The 18,913-nt window shown below is 43.1% G+C and overlaps 1 protein-coding gene across 1 annotated transcript in view; it reads left to right on the top strand.

Moving 5' to 3' along the window:
* Positions 1-18,082, top strand: part of GAN (gigaxonin) — a 61,968-nt gene extending 43,886 nt beyond the window's left edge. The window contains exons 10-11 of the mRNA XM_079907884.1: positions 9,509-9,618; positions 9,706-18,082. Of these exons, the coding sequence (XP_079764010.1) occupies positions 9,509-9,618; positions 9,706-9,887 (292 nt within the window). The 3' untranslated portion in view covers positions 9,888-18,082. The remainder of the gene's footprint in view (positions 1-9,508; positions 9,619-9,705) is intronic.
* Positions 18,083-18,913: the final 831 nt, after the last annotated feature.

Below are 18,913 nucleotides of genomic sequence, written 5' to 3'. Positions count from 1 at the left end.
TTAGTTTTGTTTTCAAATTATTTCATTGAATTTATCTATTTATGTCTAATGCATAGTAGATATTTATTCAGTGACTTCGGAAATCTTGGTAACTCATAGGAAAGCCATAGAAGAATGTTTCTGAAATGTAGATCAGACCTTGACACTTCTGATAGCTTTTAGGAGAAAGTTTAAACTCCTTAACTTAGCAGATATGGCCTTTTGTGATTTGGCCTATGTCTACTGTTTCTGCTACTGTTCAACCCAGATGCGTCACTTGAGTCCCACTGAGTGACTTTTTTCCTCCAAAACATGGTATGATTGTCTCAGCTCTGTGCTTTTTTTTTTTAACATCTTTATTGGAGTATAATTGCTTTACAATGGTGTGTTACTTTCTGCTGTATAACAGTGAATCAGCTGTATGTATACATATATCCCCATATCCCCTCACTCTTGCGTCTCCCTCCCACCCTCCCCATCCCACCCCCACTATCCCACCCCTCCAGGCGGTCACAAAGCACCGAGCTGATCTCCCTGTGCTATGCGGCTGCTTCCCACTAGCTATCTGTTTTACGTTTGGTAGTGTATATATGTCCATGCCACTCTCTAACTTTGCCTAGAGTCTGTCATACAGAGTGAAGTAAGTCAGAAAGAGAAAAACAAATACCGTATGCTAATGCATATATATGGAATCTAAGGAAAAAAAAAAAAAGGTCGTGAAGAACCTAGGGACAAGACAGGAATAAAGACACAGACCTACTAGAGAATGGACTTGAGGATATGGGGAGGGGGAAGGGTAAGCTGTGAGAAAGCTCTGTGCTTTTGTACTATTCTCTTTGCCTAATATTTCCCTTCCCATGTTTATCCAGTTAATTTGGCCTCTTCCAAAACTCTGCTTAATCATCACTGCCCAGAGAAAGCCTTCTCACACCTCGCAGTCTGAGTCAGGCTCCTCAGTCTGGGATCCTATACATCTCTCTCTTGGATGTGATAGAGGTAACGGAAGCTCCTTCAGGACAAGTTCCAGCTCAGCTTTGGGTCCTAGCTTCTGGCATCATACCTGGCCAGTGTCAGACACTCAGTAAACGTGATGTCAGAGATTCTTAAAACATCTGACAGGCCGCCATATGTCTTGTAAAGTAGGCAGCATCCTTCCAACCCCCTCACTTCCCTCCTCTGACACGTTATATTGTTGTAGCCACCAAACAGTATTGTTATTGCAGTAATATGTTCAAATCCTACAGGGAAACTGCCCTGCTGAAGTTAATCTTGTGGTAGCATTTCAACTGTGTTACCAGAAGGGGGCGCCAGAATATAATGTTCAAGTTCATACTATTTTAGATAAGGGCAAACAATGAGCGGTTGCCAAGATTTTAGAAATATGTATAAATGTTACCTAACTATTAGTGTATTTTAAAGTTAGGATATTTGCATAGCCTTTTTCCCCCCTCTTTCCTTCAATTACAGGGAGCAAACAGTCTTAGGAAAATTTACTAGACAACGTGTGAGAGCAGTTTGAGAATGCTTGCTCTGGTAGCGGTGGGGGGCAGAATTTCAAGGACTTTGCTACACTTCTCTTCCATAATATGTTACTGCAAGGGCTGACTGTTCAAGGTATGAAGTAGTTTATTAATTTCTTGCCCAAATGAATCCCAAAACAGTGTGCCCAACCTCATTAACAAGCAGTGGTCAGTACGTTTGGTTTCTGATAAAATATTGTTATAAGCCTTTGTCATAATGACTGAATTACTGTTTGGACAGTGTGAGCTAGAGAGCTATAAACTCTCTTGCTGAAGTAATCAGGGTTGCTTATGGTTTTACCATTTTCTGTCCCTATTTTGATTGTGTAGGACTTAAATCTGGCTGTAAAGTTTTTTATCTGCCCTTGATATGCTAGCAATTATTAGAACCTTTAGATTTCTGTCAGGTTGTCTCATATTAATATAGTTGAGAAGCTTCAGATATGAGTATATTACTTGCTTTCAGTTCATAATTGTTAAACGTGAGTATTGCTTCTTCCTTGCTGTTTAAAAGCACTTCCAGATAAAGTTTGTATTATCTTTAGTTTGCTTATATTCAAGCTTTCCAGTGTTGATTCACAAACAGAACGAAGAAAGCTTAACTTCTGTTGATGTATAGGATTCTTGTTTAGATAACACTAAACATGCATATAACACTAAGTGCCGTGTATTAACTCATTTAATCTTCAAAACAACCCTCTGAGATATAGTTACTCTTTTTATTCCTATCTTGCATACGAGGAAACCAAAACACAGAGAGGTTAAGTAATGTGCCCCAAAACACACAGGTAGCAGGTGGCAGAGCTGGAATTTGAACTCAGGCCCCAGAGTCCACATTTTCAGCCACCACACAATATTGCCTTAAAAATATAGGCTTTCCCATAAATATCTATAGAAGGAAAAAAAATCTATAAGTAGTTTATTTCTTTAAAGATCAGATGTTTCCAAGTGTGTGATATTTGCATACTCTGGAGACTGTTGCCAGATGAACAACCTGCATTAGATTGGAGACCATTTACTGTTTTTAAGTAATCTCTTGTCTTTCCTGTCTTTGTTCCCTATTTTTAGGTTAAAACTTTCCTGGAAAAATGCCATATCTTACTATTTTCTGTGTTTCTGACTAAAAACAAAACTATGTGAAGGAAAGCAAAAAAAAATTGCCATTATTTCTACCAAGTCATGGCAACAACTTCATATATCCAGAAAGACAGTACCTCTATTTCTGTTCCTTGAATCCCTGTTCTTTTACTCGTACTACCATCCTCCCAGTGGTCCATATTCAAAATAAGGTCATCTTTGATTCTCTCTTATGCTTCACATCTCATGAGTTGCCAAGTTTTTTCTTTTTTCTTTTTTTTTTTAAACTCTGTAGTATTTTTCACACATCCCCCCCACCCCTTTATTTTTCTGCCCTGACTCCAGTGAGCTCACTCTTTTATATGTGCAAAGTCTTCTAACCAGTCTCTCTAATACATTTCACCTACTTGTGCTTTTGAAAGATTAATCTGACGTTGGTCATTTCATTGTGATGGAAATTCTTCCTGTTTCCCCATTGCTTACCAAGTAAAGGTAATAGTATTTAGCCTCCTACTCGGGGCCCTCCACGATCTGAGGTTGAGAAAAATGTTGAGCCTTTTTCGCTTTCTCCTTTTCACATGTTCCGTACTCCAGCTCACTTCTTATAGCCATCCTGTGTTTTATTGTCTCTGTGCATTTGCTCAGCCGAGATGCCCTCCCCCTCTCATTTTTATATTGTAGGTAAATCATGTTAACTATTCTTTGAAGCCTACATCTGTCAGTTTCATCTTTTGATGCCTGAATGTATACTTGGACAGACATCTTTGACCACTGGCTGAATCCCCTGTGGTTCTCTGACTTGTGGGTAAGGGACCATTATGGTAGCAAGGGTTAAGTGGAAGTCACTGGAACTTTCCTTCCCTGCCGAGATAGAAAACCAGAAGCAGTACTGCATCCTGAGGAATGTGCAGACATTTGTGCCACCGTCAAAGACTTGAAAATGCAAGAGTCGTGCTACGTATCATATGCCCACTTAATTCACTTAGAAAACGTAGAAAAGTCAAGTGGATTTTGGAAAATAACCGTGAGCTTTCATAAACTTAAGCAGGTGATTAAGCTGATCACAGACTCAGTCCCGCGGGTGGGGTCTTTATGCAGCACAGTCCCTGGCCTTGGTGCCGCTGTTGCCTTAGCTGATGCCTTCTCTTCACACCAGTCTGCAGTGACCACCAGCAGCTGTTTCTTGTACCTGGCAGGACCAGCGGTACCCCTGTACAGTGTTGCCTCAGGACTGTGTCAGTTTTGCCGTGTGCAGTATATTATTAGCCCCCAGAGATTTTGATCACCTTGGTGTGCCGTACTGTATTGGTCTGCCCCGTTGACCATGTTATGCTGTTTGGGTCTGAGGCTTGGGAAGTAGCACATACTACAGATGCCTTCGTAAGACACGTGAGCAAGAGGATGGGAGATGAACGCTGCTCCTAACCAAATCCGCTTCGGTCATGGTCCAGCCCGGAGACAGAAACCACCTCGTCATCTGCAGGGGAGATTTAATGTACGTAATTATTAACTAGGAAGAGTAGTTAGCTGCTAACAGGTGAGAGAATGCAGAAACAGCCGATGAAGGAAGCGCGACTACAGCCTGTAGGGCTGAGGGAAAGTGCCCCAGGAAGGAGCAAACTGGGAAGAGCCCTCCCTGCCCCGCAAGGCTGGATTTACCTCCGTGGAGGAGGGTGTGCAGTGGCCCCAGACGTGGCAGAGCCCTGGGGTGCCAGGGCCAGAGCTGGTGCATGGAAGCTGCCTGCTGGCTGGCAAAGGACCACCCTGAGGGAGAGCCAGTCTGGTCCCCTGGCACACAGGAGGCGGCAGAGCAGATGGAGGAAGGAAAAGGCCACCGACACCAGGGAAGAAGCCCTTTCCTCTCCCCAGCCTTGCAGTCCCGCCAGCGCTCTCTGTGCTGCGCTTATCTTCTCAAAGAACCAGCCACGCATCCATGTTCATTTTCTCCACTGTGTTTTCTGTTTCATTGGTTTCTCCCCTCGTCTATATTATTTCCTTCCTTTTACTTACTTTGGGTTTATTTTGTTCTTCCTTTTCTAGCTTCTTCAGGTAGCATATTAGATTTTTTAAATTTCTCCTATCTTTTTATCATAAGCGTGTTTTCCTTTCCCTCACTGAGCATCGTTATGGTAGCTGCGTGCAGGTCCCTGTCTGGCAGATAATCCCAGCATCTGAGTCATCTCAGAGTTGGCGTCTGTTGATTGTTTATTTCCTTGCAAAGGGGTTTTCATTTTTCTGGCTCTTTTGTTGAGTAATTCTGGGTTGTGTCCGGGGCGTTGCGAACATGACATTGTTGAGGCCCCGAGGTCTCTTGCTGCTGCTTCAGAGACTTGCTCCGGGCATTTAGCAGACAGTGGACTTGGTTAGACTCATGGAGCCTCAGGTGCAAGCATTCGTGGCTCCAGTGTCTGTCAGACGTGACTCGGGTGGATGTCCGTCAGTTTAGTTCTGCACCTTCCATCTTTCTGAGACCCCCCGCACGCGTCAGTGATCCTTGTTGCCCCAAGATGCTCTCCCCTGATTCCGGTGGCCAGAAAGACGGCAGGGTTTTCTCTAGGGCTTTTGTTCCCCAGAGCTGCCAGCCCCAGGCTGCCTTCAGACGGAGCTACCAAGGAACTGGAAACTCATTCCATGTGGGTGCTTGTTCAGCTTTCAACTTCTTTCCCAAATCTGCCTGCTTCTGCCCGGTCTCCAGAGCCCTCAGGCAGTCTGTCTTTTGTATTTTGTCTGGAGTTTGTAGTTGCTTCTCTGTGGGAGGCTCAGCCTAGCCCTCCCTGAAGCTCCCTCTCCCCTCCCCCTCCCCTCCCCCTCCCCTCCCCTCCCCTCCCCTCCCCCTCCCCTCCCCTCCCCTCCCCCTCCCCTCCCCTCCCCCTCTCCTCCCCCTCTCCTCCCCCTCCCCTCCCCTCCCCTCCCCTCCCTCTCCCCTCCCTCTCCCCTTCCCACCTTCTCTCCTTCCCACCTTCTCTCCTTGCCTGTCTTACCCCTCCCTCTCTGCTCTCTCTGAAGCTTGCCCCATTTTAAAGTTTCCTTTGAGGGAGGGGGGATTCTTAATTCTGAGTTACCAGAGGACACATCATTGTAGCCTGCAAGTCCCGAGGAGCCCACGTTTGAGAACAGTGTAATAAAGGCATAATATTGCCTTGTCCATTACAAAAATTACTGCTACTTCACGATGCCTGCTATGTACTAGACACTGTGCAAAGTACTTTACGTTGGCTGTTCCATGTCATCCTCACAGCAGACACCTGAGCTTGGTGATGGCGTCCCCACCTTACAAATGACGAAAGAGAGACTGGGTTAGCTCAGTCATCCAAGGTCAACGAGGTGAAAAATGGTAGAGAAAGAAATGCAGAAGTACATGCCATTTATACCATTTTTAAAAGCAGCAGCTAAATATATGATCCAATTAAATTCTCATATTTTATGTACTTTGAAGCCTCAGCATTATATAAAATAGATCACACAGGATTATTTTTCTGAAACCCAGGAACTCTGAATCACTGATCTGCTTTGGACCAAATTTGGTAGACAGTCCACATAGACCAATGTCTTCAGCTTTGTGGATTTATTCCAGGGAGGAATTATGTTGAATTCTCACCTCTACAGAATTACTGAGGAATGCCCTTGTATTCTGACGCGTTCTTTCGGTAGATGATCTCGTCGCGTATGTCTTAGTTCAGAAGAAGTACCAGCTGCCTCGTGGGCGTGCCTGCGGCCCTGTCGCTGAACTTGCTGGAAGGGTTGTATGCCTCCCCAACAGGGTCATCCTGGGAGTGGCTCAGCTGCAGGCAGGGCAGGGGGGTACTCATTGGCTTTGTTTGATTCAGGACCTGGGAAGAATTGAAATGTCGAGGTTTAGTTATTTATGTTTATTTAGCCTTGAAGACATAAAATATGAACAAACCAGTTGTTGTATTTGACATTTTCCCAACTTTTTCTTTCAAAGGCCTGTTCAGGTCCCCGTTTTCGCTTTGCATTGAGAGCTCTTAGACGTTTCCCTTTCCCTATTTATTAGAGGCATCTCGGAGGCAGGGGCCCAACTGAACTCCCAGTCCCAGCAAACTGCTTGATTCCAATCAACTTTTAGATGTTCGAGGAATCGGATGTTAGGTAAAGGTACTCAGGGGTATGACAGCTTTACAGCAGCTTTGCTTCTGAGTGGTTCCACGATCTTGGGCAAATCATTCTGCTTCTGGGTTTCTTGGGATTAAAAATATGGAAGCTACTACTTTATATAACAGTCTGGGAAGAGTGCTCATTGAAATAAGAGTGCTGTTCTTAGTGAAATAATTTTACATTTGTATTTAACATCAAGATGCTGTAGACCTTAGCCAGTGGCTTCTTGGACACTTGATGGCAGAGTTAGACACACGGGAACAGTGCCAGGGCATCTTCGTGCTCTGATGGTGAGTGGAGGCCCAGACACTGGTAGTTCTGAAGGGTTTAGATACATTTCTAAGATCTGACTGAGGTCTGCTCTGACCTGGCTATGCCTTTAGCTATTACAGGGAAATTGTTTGGTCAGACTACCTTAAGTAAATATTATTACATAGCAGAGTCATTTGTTTTCGTTTTAAAGCAAAAAAACCCTTTTATTTTGGAATAATTTTAGACTTGTAGAAAAGTGGCAAAAATAGTAAGAGTTCCCAAAAGCTTCTCCCAGCTTCACCCAGCTTCTCCTAATGTTAACATCTTACGTACCGTAGTACAGATATCAAAACCAGGATACTCACATAGGTACAGTATTATTAAGTAAACTACAGACTTTATTCAAATTTCACCAGCTTGCCCACCAATATCTTTTTCTCGCTGCTCCGGGATCCGATCCAGGACCTGACATGGCTTTCAGTTGTTGAGTTTCTTCGGTCTCCTTTAATCTGTGACGGTTCCTCAGTCTTTCCTCGTCCTTCATGACCTTGACACCCTTGAAGGTTATTGGTCAGTTTTTTACTAGGATGTCTCTTCATGTGGGTTTGTCTCATGACGTCTCGCGATGAGGCTGAGGTTGCGCGTTTGGGCCGGGAATCCCACAGAAGTGCTGCTGGGCCCTTCTCTGCCCGGCATCAGGGGGAGCATGAATGTCGATAATGTCTCGTTACTGGTGATGCTAATCTTGATGACTTGGTTAAGGTGGCATCTTTTGGGTTTCCCCATTGTAAAGTCACTACTTCTCCCTTTGTAATTAATGAGTATCTTGGAAGAGAGAATTTGAGAATATGGGAATATACTGTTTCTCCTTAAACTTTCACCACTAATTTAGCATCCTTGGTGGACTGGCCTTGCAGTAGTTATCACTGTGCTGCTTGCCTGTTGGTGATTTTTCTGCTTCCCTCATTCCTCCTACCTTTGTCAGCTGGAATTCTGTAAAGAAGACCTGCCCCTTCTCCCTAATTTTTTTTTAATGTATTCAGTCATTTGTTTTTATCAGTATGGACTTATGGATATTTATTCTGTGAGTTATCTGTCCAGGACTATCATTATTCATTGTGTTGCTCCAGTTGTTCCCACCATGGCCATTGGGAGCTACTGCATATCAGCTCCGGTGTCCTTCTGACACAGCTCATCCCGTTTTAAGCTCTTCCTATGTGGCAGCGCAAGATGATCCAGGCTCATCTTGAATTTTCGGCCTCTTCTGTGGAGTCAGCCACTTCTTCACGGAGCCCTGGCTCCTTTTAGTGGCTATTAAATTGATTTTCAACAGAAGTACCAAGCAATTTAGTGGGGACAGAAATGTCTTTTCAGCAAGTGATGCTGGAACACCTAGGTATCCGTATGGGGGAGAAAAAGGACTTGACTCTTATACCTCATATCATACACAAAAGTAAACTTGAAATGTATCATAAGACCTAAGTGTAAAAACTGAAACAATAAAATTTCCAGAAATTTTAATTTAAAAAACCTTTGCAACCTTGGAGTAGGCAAAGATTTCCTAGGAGGAAAGAAAGCATGAACTATAAAAAGAAAAAAATGATAAACTGGAATTCATCAAAATTAAAAATCTCTGTTCTCAAAGTCCCCATTAAGATAATGAAAAGACAGTCTACATGCTGGGAAAAAGATTTGTGATACACGTATCCAACAAAGAACTTGTATCCATGAAATAAAAAGAATCTTAAAAGTTAATAAGAAGACAGAAAAGCCAATTTGAAAAATGAGCAGATCTTTGAGCAGAAATTTCACAAAAGTAGATACGTAAAGTGTCCAGTAAGCACATGCAGAGATGCTTAGCACCCTTGGTCTTCAGGGAAAAGCACACCACTCATATGGCTAAAATGACAAAGACCGACGGTACCCGAGCTGGCAGTAATGGCGGGCAGTTGGAGTTTTCACATGTTGCTCATTGGAATGCAAAATGGCACAACACCTTGGAAAACAGTGTGGTGTTTTCCTATCAAAGAAAATACACCTTTAACTGTATAACCAAGCAATTCCATAACCGTATAACCGTATAACCGTATAACCAAGCAATTCCATAACCGTATAACCGTATAACCAAGCAATTCCCACAAAAGAGCTTTGCCCTCTCAAGTCCAAAATAGCTTCACTCACAATAGCCAGACACTGGAGGCTGCCCAGATGAACCTGAACAGGTGAATGGGTAACAAATTCTGCTGTACCATGTAATGGAATCCTGCTTAAGATTACAAGAAATGAGGTAACGATGAAGCCACAGCATGGGTGAACCTCCTTCACACTGTGCTGAGTGAAGGAAGCGGACTGGATAGTGCACTCTATGATGCATTATATGCGACGTTCTGGAACAGACACAACTAAGTCTTCAGTGACAGGAAGGAAATGAGTGTGTCCGCGGAAGAGGGGTGTCGGTGTCGTGCCTTGTACTGTAGGTGGCTCAGAGTTTTGTCATCTCAGTCTGCTGAGATGTCGTGGACACCCTTTGACCTCCTTCATTCTGTCCCTCTGTTTGTTCTCAGGTGGATCTATCTTAATGACCAGAATTTATGCATCCCCGCCAGTTCCTCTTTTGTGTACGGAGCTGTCCCCATAGGAGCCAGTATCTATGTCATCGGAGATCTTGATACAGGTCAGAATGTTACAGTGATCTTGTCGGAACCGTTTCCCGGTGATTCCGAGGCACGGTGTGTCACCTCTGCTTATTCTCACGGCGCAGGTACCAATTACGACTACGTGCGCGAGTTCAAAAGGAGCACGGGAACCTGGCACCACACCAAGCCCCTCCTCCCCTCCGACCTCCGCCGCACCGGGTGTGCAGCCTTACGTATTGCGAATTGCAAGCTTTTCCGCCTGCAGCTTCAGCAGGGCTTGTTCCGCATCCGCGTTCACTCACCTTGACGGGGCCGCGGCGCGGAAGCGGAGCTCCTGACCAAGCGCGCCGGGACGCGGCGCTCTGCGAGGGGACAGAGATGGCAGGCGACCCTTGCTCTGCGCCGGCCTCTGTGCGGTAACACGAGTGGTTTTCTAACGCTTAGAAGCCTGGGCTTCCAGCTCTTGTTCGGGAGAACACGTAACTGCTGAAAAAAAACGAGGAGGAGTCAGTTCCTCCAGGAGATGTGTCCCTAGACCAACCGGGCTAGTCAGCGTCAGAGGAAAAGGGAAGTGGGAATCCGTGTCATGTAAAATCAGGAAGTTATAGCACCAAGGTGCATGTTCCCCGCGGGGAACTCACGTCTGCCTGACCGCTCTGTTCGAGTACCTGGCTTTGGTTAACAAACGAGCAAACATGCATATATCAACATATCCAAACATACCGGGGTTGCTTTTCCACTGCACTTGGAAGGAGATATTATGCCTAACTCTGCCCAGCAATTTAAGGTTTGTGCCTAAAATGTTAGATTGGACTCAATGCCAGTTAGTCTCCACTTACTACTAGTTGTCCGTCCTAAGAAACTTTTTTAAACTAAATTATGATGAATTGAAACTAAGATAAAATTTCTCTTTTATGACATTCTATCTTAGTAATCCAAAGGAGTCAATAAATTAAGGAGTCAGGTGGCAGCCCTCCCATGAATTTAAAGGAAGTTGCTGACTTCTGTGTTAATTCAGATGAAGATGTGTCATGCCGTCATTTCTGGGGTTGCGAAGGATCTCATGCAGTGCCAGTCTTCCTTTCCAACTAACCAGAACTGTTTTATAAATATGAGGATATTAGTGAGTAGGAGATCTTGTAAAAGAAGGACCTGAGCCGGACAAATAATAAAGGTCTGCTATGACCAAAAAAAAAAAAAGTCCAGAGGAAATATATAGGGATCAAAAACTTCTAAAAGTAATCTGTCTGAAAGCACACAGAGTCTTGTTTACTACTGTCTAGGATTTGAAAACGTGTCTTGGAATGCAAATCCACGTTAAGAATCTAGTCTTTGTAGCAGAATTTTCTCAATGCCGTTCACTAGTACGAGTTTCAGACAAACTACATTACAAGTAAAGGTTGGCTGGTAGAATAAACTACCTCAACTTAATTTCATTCTGTTCCTGTAGAGCAAATTAATCCTTTCCTCCTTCCCTCCCTCTCACTCCCATGTCGACCCACTCAACCCCACTCCTCAAAGGGGAAAAAGTCTGTCATTAGTGGTACTTACCTTGTAAGATATTTTGTTTTCCATTCGAATTATACCACCTTAGTGTGAAACCAAGGAGTTCAAAGTGCTTGATGACTTCATCATTTGAATTGTATGCAATATCAGATTTCTAATCAATTTAATATAGAGCTCTTCATTTCTAATTGTTTTCTACAGCTTCCCCCCCCCCCCAGTATATGGCTATAAGAAGCAGCATTTAGTCTTAATGATTAATAGATGTATAAGTGTATCCTTTGGTTATAAATTTGAGAATAGGAATTTCTCCTAGAAACTTCCTACCTGGAATGTCTGTATGCTTTACCCATGCATGTGAAACATCACTTGTCTTTTCCCACCCAGGAACAGTAGAAGTCAATCCAGCGCTAGAAAAGTCACTGAGCAGCCTTGTCTGTGGGAATTCTAAAGAATGTTGTGTGTGCGCATTAACTCTCCATCCTGGCAGAGACATGGGTAAGAGGAGGTACAGGGTTTTCCTCTTCTCTGTCAGAGGCACTGGGCCAGATTTGCCGGCCATTCACGTAACAGTCAGATTTGACGCGTAAGTCAAAGCCAGCCTCTTTGCTTTGTGCCGTGTACCAGTCAGCAGTTGTCTGCATGCTTTCCCCAGGATACCTTGGGTGTCTTCTAATCAAAGCAAACTGCATGGCCACTGCAAAGAAAGAAAACTTTCTTTGTACAACTAGATGTTAGTTTTAGAGGAAATAAATTTCTGAAAAAGTGGATTTTCTTTGATAAAATGTCCCATACAGAACAGAACCTTGGCCTTCAGAAGCCACAGCTGAGGTATGTTAAAGTGGTAACTGATGTCCTATTAAAGCCATGACAGTCAGCAATTCTCTTTTCTTTAATTTCTGAAATTTAAAGTCCTTCCCAGGCTACGCCAGGCCTCTCCAAGGAGACAGTTCATTGTTTAGGAGTGAATGGGTCCCTGTTGCAGTATTACCAGTGCCTGCATGACTTGGTCAATTCATTTTATAAAAGTAGTTTTTTGTTTTTTTTTTTTAATTTAGTTCATTGACACTGTAGCTGCAGAAATTAGGTAACTTTTTAAAAATTAAATTTGCTGCATAATATGGGATGCAATAAACAAGAAAAGCTGCTAAGTGCCAAACTGTTATTTTACTATATAATAATATAAAAATATTACATTGAAATGTAGGCATGTATTTAGTTTTATTATATTCCAAAATTAATCATGACTTTTTTGTAAATTACAGTTACTTTAGTATCGTGAAAAAATTTTTAACTAATTTCACACAGGTTTGTGTTTTAACCATCCACTTATGCCTTGAAATACCCTTTCTTGGTAAATTTTTGATACTTCTTTTTCCATTAGGCACTTTTATCAGGTGTATATTGGAATTGGCAGCAGAAGATAGATCTTAAAATTTTAAATACAGTATCTTTGGGGGAAGTGCAATTTATTTTCATTATCCACCAACAGAAGGAAAGTTGTCTCAGCTCAGAGTAATTTAAAGTATTTCTTCTAGGCTACGGTCTAAAGTAGGTTTGTTTGTTTCTTTGTTTAACACATCCAAATACAGATTTTTTTTCAAAGATTTAAGTGTTTAATTTAAAATGAAGTTTTAAATTTTTTTGTGATCGTGCTTATATCCTGTGAGAGTAAAAGTGTGAGAGAGAGTGTGTGTGTGAGTGTGTGTATGTGTGTGATGTGACTAGCTAAGTCTGTTTGTATATGTTTAGCTTTGGAATTGTCGTTCCAAACTACATATATTATTGTCTCCTGGTGCTTCAGATAAATTCTTGAGCCTGTGGTCCTTCAGTTTATACTACTGTGTTAACTCATGTTGAGTGTATATATTGATGTATTTGTAGTTTGTAGTAAGTTTTACTTGGCGTTTGCATTTCTTTTCTTTAGCATATTAAAAACAGTGTTAGTGTTTACCAACTCATAGTTGGTATGTTATAAAGAATTGGCCTAAGAAATTTCTAAATTCCTCGTGTCTTTTACTGCTATGAGGAGTTGATAGCTGACAGTAGGCTTTTTTCAAACTGTGCAACCAGCAGAAGAGAGTATCTGGGGGATGCTGGACGGCGTGTTGCTTGCCTTGAAGTGTTCTGTTATCCTGCACGACCACTTTAATGACGGCGCTTTCTTCGGTGATGCTGTGGAAGTGCCATTTTGTCATTTATGAGTGAGGAGTCCCCTAGGCAATGCCTGGGAGATACATCCTTTATATCGATGTGGTAAAGACAGGGCTCCTTTGCTGTGGCGCTGCAGTTACTCAGGGTAGCAAGTTAGGTTTTTAGAGAAATGTGTTAGCTGCTTAGGTCCTTTGGGGTTCCGTTTGGTGTGTTCCTGCTTCATTACGCCAAACCAGGGATCTCCAGAAGTTTTCCAAGGAGCATTAAAAACACTGCGGTATTACCTTCCGGAATGTTGTTTTTCTTGATTCAAGAGGAGGCTGCCTGTGATCAGGTGAAGACATGTGATTATCCGGGGAAAGAATGAGGCAGCACTTTCACCACATCAGTTTTGAAGGTGCTGGAACCCCCGTACAGAGCACCCAGTGGAAGGGAAGGGAAAGGTGAGGCTGCTCTGGTTCAGTAGCTGCCCCTGGAGCCGTGAGAGAAGAGACTCCAACCGGCACAGAAAAGCCCGCCCTGGGTTTAATCAACAGTGTTGATTGAGCACCTACTCAGAATTCTGCTTGGGTTTCTGGGGAGCTTCACAGTGAGGCAGATGAAATCCTGCCCTCCCTCCAGACTGTAAACTCCTTGTGGGCAGGAACCCTACTTTAGTCTTCTGCTAATCCTAGTGCTTGGCACACAGTAGGTAGTCAATAAATGACCAACAAATACAGTGTCCTTGTGATCCCGGTGACGTTCTACACAGGATTGAAAGGGACTTACTTTTAAGTGAGAAACTTTGCACACAGATAGGCCGGCCTCATAATACAGAGTGGGAAACCAGTACAGAATAAAAAACGCAAAGTGCCTGACTTATATGTGACGCACAGCTCTGTGGTCTCCATATGTTCTGGAGGATTTTTGAGACTCTGAACTCAGCACACCCAATAATGTTTACGGCATCTAATGTTGGGTTTTGTTCACTGCTTTTTCTATGGGGCTCAAAATCTTTTCCAGAACGTACTGCTTTGATCCTCACATCTCTGTGATGGGTGCAGTGCTCTCCATTGGACAGAAAGCAGCCTTTGAGGCCCAGTAGATACAGCTTCATTCCCCGCTTCAGATGTGAGTAGAAGCCAAAAAGTGGAATCTGGTCTTTGGATTATCAGTTTCACTGTTCAGTGTATTAGAATATCACTTAATTTTTTAGGCATACAAGTATTTTTAATCATATGATAATCATTTATGGTATAACTTAAACCCCCAAACGTATCCTTTGCAAGTTGCACAAATATAAACTAAAAGATCTTTGGTTTTCTTTGTCATTTAGCTGTGGGAAATTTAAGAATTTACTAAAGTTGTAAGAACAGAAATCATAAGCGTTTGTGTTTGAGAGAGAAGCTGTTTCTACTTTTAAAAGCTGAAGCTTCATTTATCCTTCCCTTTCTTACCACATCTAACCAGTAAGGGAAAAGATACTGTGTCTTAGAATGTTGAGGGAAGCATTTTGCTAGCTTTCTAGTAATCCCTGAAGTATTCCCTAGAGCTGGTTGATAGAAGTTTATGGTACAAGGGTGAGGAATGCCCCACTTGCCCACATTTGAGGGGAGTGTGAACTTAGGTGAGTTAATCCTGCCTGCTGGCAGCGGAGTCCTCCTGGTCTTGAACTGGAGACTTCCTCTATTTTTTGGCAAACCAGCTAGTAAAAATTCTAAATTTTTTGTAATTTTGTTTCAGAGGTAATTCTATTATTTTAATTTTAAACATATCTCGACTTGGTCTCTGCAGTATGCGACGTGTGAGAAGCTCAGATGTAGCTCTATATTCTTTGGACTGATGCATACTGCTTAGGAAAGTTAGTTCTTTTCAATTCTATCATTGAAGTTCTCTAAACGAATGGATTTTTAAACTCCTTCCCTTTCTTATGAAATCAAATATCTAATAACGTTGCATAATGATCTAGTGAGAAATGTCTGTTGCCTTCTCTTTTTCATGTTGAGATAAAAACTCATCTTTTAAAATTGCTACTCACCTGAAATTTAGGCTAATTATAATTTTTTGATATTGACGTCTTCATGGCCCAACAAAGTTGTTGTAGACTCTTAAATCACTGTGATCTGAATTAGAGAAGGTGCAGGTAGGAGGGGGTGACAGCCCACGAAGTCTGGGTACACATTGCGTAAGATGACGCGGAGAAAGCTTAGCCACTTCCTGTGACCCTAGTAAATGAATGGCCACTTCAAATCCCGAGTGGCTGTGGGTTCATCTTTCTTTCTGGTTGGTGAATTACATTTGTTAGAACTTTATTTTTAGCATATCAGTACAGCTTTTTAAGTACCTTATTTTTATTCCTCTCACTCATCAATCACACACAAGGTGTACCTTAGAACCTTGGGTTAAATTTTTTCAAGTTAAACCGAGGAATTTGGTTCACAGTTTGCTTTATCATGTTTCCTGTTTAATCGGATGAGAATTACACATGCGCGTATTCCCTTGTTCTTCGTGTTTATAGGAAAGACGCTGTTCTCGGCTACCTCATTATGTAGTGTTGTGCTTGATCCCCTGCCAGTTTAGAAGAATTCAACACATTCTGTCCTTTAACAAAAGCCTGGAAACAAGCAGTAAGTGGCCTTGAGGAATACAATTCTCTAAGGCGTAGTTTCCATTTTACTACTTTTTTTAAAAAAAATAGGCACTTTTAATCAGGAGGAACAATAATTCTCCTAGAGCTGCTGCAAAGTGATTACTTGAAACTCAACTTGAACTTTAAAGAGTCTTTACAAGGCTATGTTTTCATAACGTAGAAAAGTAGTATATTTAAACACCACTGCTGTGTAAAATAGAGGGCTTCATTGCCATCGTCATTCAGATCAGACAGGAAATCTTGTCTATCTGTAATTTGACCCAGTGTTTGGGATTTAGATGCTTGGGGCTACTGTTTTTCCTATTCTATAAGGTGCTATTGGGAGCAGTTTAAGGGTCTGTTAGGTGTAGTTTCATGAATTTGTTTCCCAAGAATCTTAATTTTGGTGAAAGTGGAGGGCTCATCAAGAAGTTCCTCTTCTCTTTTAGTTCTGATAACCTGGGGTTTTAAAATGAAACTCTGAAAGGGCAGGGCTGAGTTGACCAAACAACATAGAACTGCATTACGCTTAAAATCACGAGTGATCGGGTTTGTTTTGTGTGTCAGTGGAACTTCCCCAGCTTCCTCCCGTACGCACCATCTGCACAGGGCACGTGTGGGTGCTGTCCTCGCCAGCATCTGTCCGCCTACCTGGCTGGTGAGTGAGGGGGAGCTGCGGGGCCCATCACTTCTCGTAGACAGACCTTCCCTTCCGGGGGTGACTTCTTATAGGAATTACCCAGTACCCTTCATGGCCAAAAAGAGTTATGCCCATTCCTAAAAACCTAGCATACTAGGAATAACTTACATACCAGGTGAGATCTAAAACCTTAACTGTCCTTGTGCATTAAGATTTAATGGATGTGCTTGTGCTTTGTAGACTAAAGGGCTTGCTGCTGACAAAGTCCTCGGGGGCTTCTAGCCGTCGGCCATGAGGCGTTCCCTTAGGTGGTTGCCAAGAGAACCAAGGTTCACCCCTCTAAAGCCCCAAGCTTTTGTATTGTAATTGTTTTGAGGAAAATATCTGTAAACATTCTCTGTACTGTCCCACGTGAACCCAATGGTTGTGAGCACGCGTGGGCTTCAGGGCCGGGTGCACATGGGTTTGGAGATGCTGGCCGCTGGCTGCTTTGTGAGCTTCAAAGCTCTTTACCCCGTAGAAAGAGATGATGGGTGTTTACCTGCTGGGGTTGCTGTGAGGAATCAGTGGAGTAAGGACGGTGAGAACTTGGTGTCTTGCACACAGATGGGGTGGTTGGGATCTCAGCTGCCGTTGCCGCCCGACTCAGCCTCTAGTCACTCATGGTCTTAGCTCTCGCCCTTCGCTGAGTGTCCCCACCCTTAGTGCTTTCTTCATTCTCACGTCTGCCACCACAATACACAAGTAAATGCATATTTGCACTTCCAAAATTATTTTCTGGATCCATGACACCGTTCTCCTCCTACTTCTCTAAGACCTCAATTCAAGGTAACTCTAGACAGCGGAAACACCCCAAAATATGTGTTTAGAATACTTAGAGTGGTTATAAATATCCCTTATTTCAGGGTTTGCCTAATGAAGTACTCTAGTAATATTTAAAACTCTTTTCTGAAGTTGAATTTTTCTTTTTTCCCTAAAATATTAAAGGTAGTAGTCTATATTAGTCCAATAAACTGGATGATTTCTAGATCTCTGTTTGAGATCAGTATACCTGAACTATGCTTTCTGAACTTGGATGTTATGTGGAACCTAAAAACAAACAAAGAAACTTGGTGTTACGTGTGTGTGTGTGTGTGTGTGTGTGTGTGTGTGTGTGTGTGTGTAGAACTTCTGTACCTTCAGGTAAAGAAGGGTTATTTAACAAAGTGATACCAAAAGTGAGCTACTTAATCCTTTTATAAAATCACTTCCTTTCCAGTTCAGATTACAGACTGGTGAATTTAGTGGTAGGTGACATACCCAGCTTATCTTGACTTCAATAAGGCATTTGATAAAGTCATTCTTGATATTTTTGTGATTGAGGAAAGGGAGTAGAAATAGGTTTAAAAGGGCTGAGAAATACCCAGGCAGTGTTGATAGGAACGGGCTCTTGTGTCAGCACGGATGGAGTAATCTAGCAGTATGCGTTTTTGACGTTTTCACTACTAACTTGTATAAAACTATAGACGGCAGAGGAAAGTGTTGGGTGTTAGGGTCTGCAGTGCTTTTTTTACAGTCTAATAACATGGCTAAATATAGTCTTATGTCTAGGTTCAGAGAAGATAGTTCCCAATTGAAAGGGAAAGAAAAAATTGTGTGTGGCGGGTTGGGGGCGGGGAAATCATTGATAATTTGAATATAAGCCAACTGTTTAAAAAAATAGTGCCCTTGTCTGTGTTGGGGGCTGGTAGCCCGAAGAGGAAGTCTGTTCCATCCACATGCTGCATTGATGGGCCCTGGGAACTGCACTGAGCTGCCGACTCTGGGCACCAGCACCTGGGAGGCCACCTGGAGGATGACAGCCGGGGTGGTGGGCTCTCTGGAGGCCCCAGGCTCTGGCCTGCTGGGGGGGCTTTAGAAGGAGCAGATGGGCGTGCCCCAGAGCGCCTTGCTCAAGCCGAGAGGCAGAAACGGTAGAGGCAGAATGTTTCTGTCGCTCTTAGAACTTTCTAGAATTGCCTCGTGATGAAATGGGTGCCTCCTGTGGTTCTGAGCGCTCAGCTCTGAGAATAACCCCAAGGATGCCCCGTGCAGCTGTGACTAGTGGGTGTGACAGTGTCAACCATGGGGGTCTTGCACGGTGACAGGATGTTGTCACAGGCTCCAAAGCTTCTTGCAGATGAGGTTCTGTGAACAGTTTAGTAAAAAAGTGTGTGTGGGGGGATAACGTTTGTACTTTAGCTTTCACATTGTTTTTGAGGAGAAGGGCCTCTGTTCCTCCGGACGTGTGCTCTCTCCCCGCCTCCCTCCGCTCCGTCCTCTCTGCTCGCTCACCGCCTCCTGATTGCAGCCACTGGCCCACGGCTACAGCCAGCTTCAGCAGAACCTTCAGAAATAGACGTACTTCTAGCGATTTCCCTAAAGCCATGTTAACTAGACAGTGATTCTT

This window comes from Stenella coeruleoalba (assembly GCF_951394435.1).
Source record: "Stenella coeruleoalba genome assembly, chromosome: 20".
NCBI lineage: Eukaryota > Metazoa > Chordata > Mammalia > Artiodactyla > Delphinidae > Stenella > Stenella coeruleoalba.
This window is presented reverse-complemented; position numbering and strand designations above follow the sequence as displayed.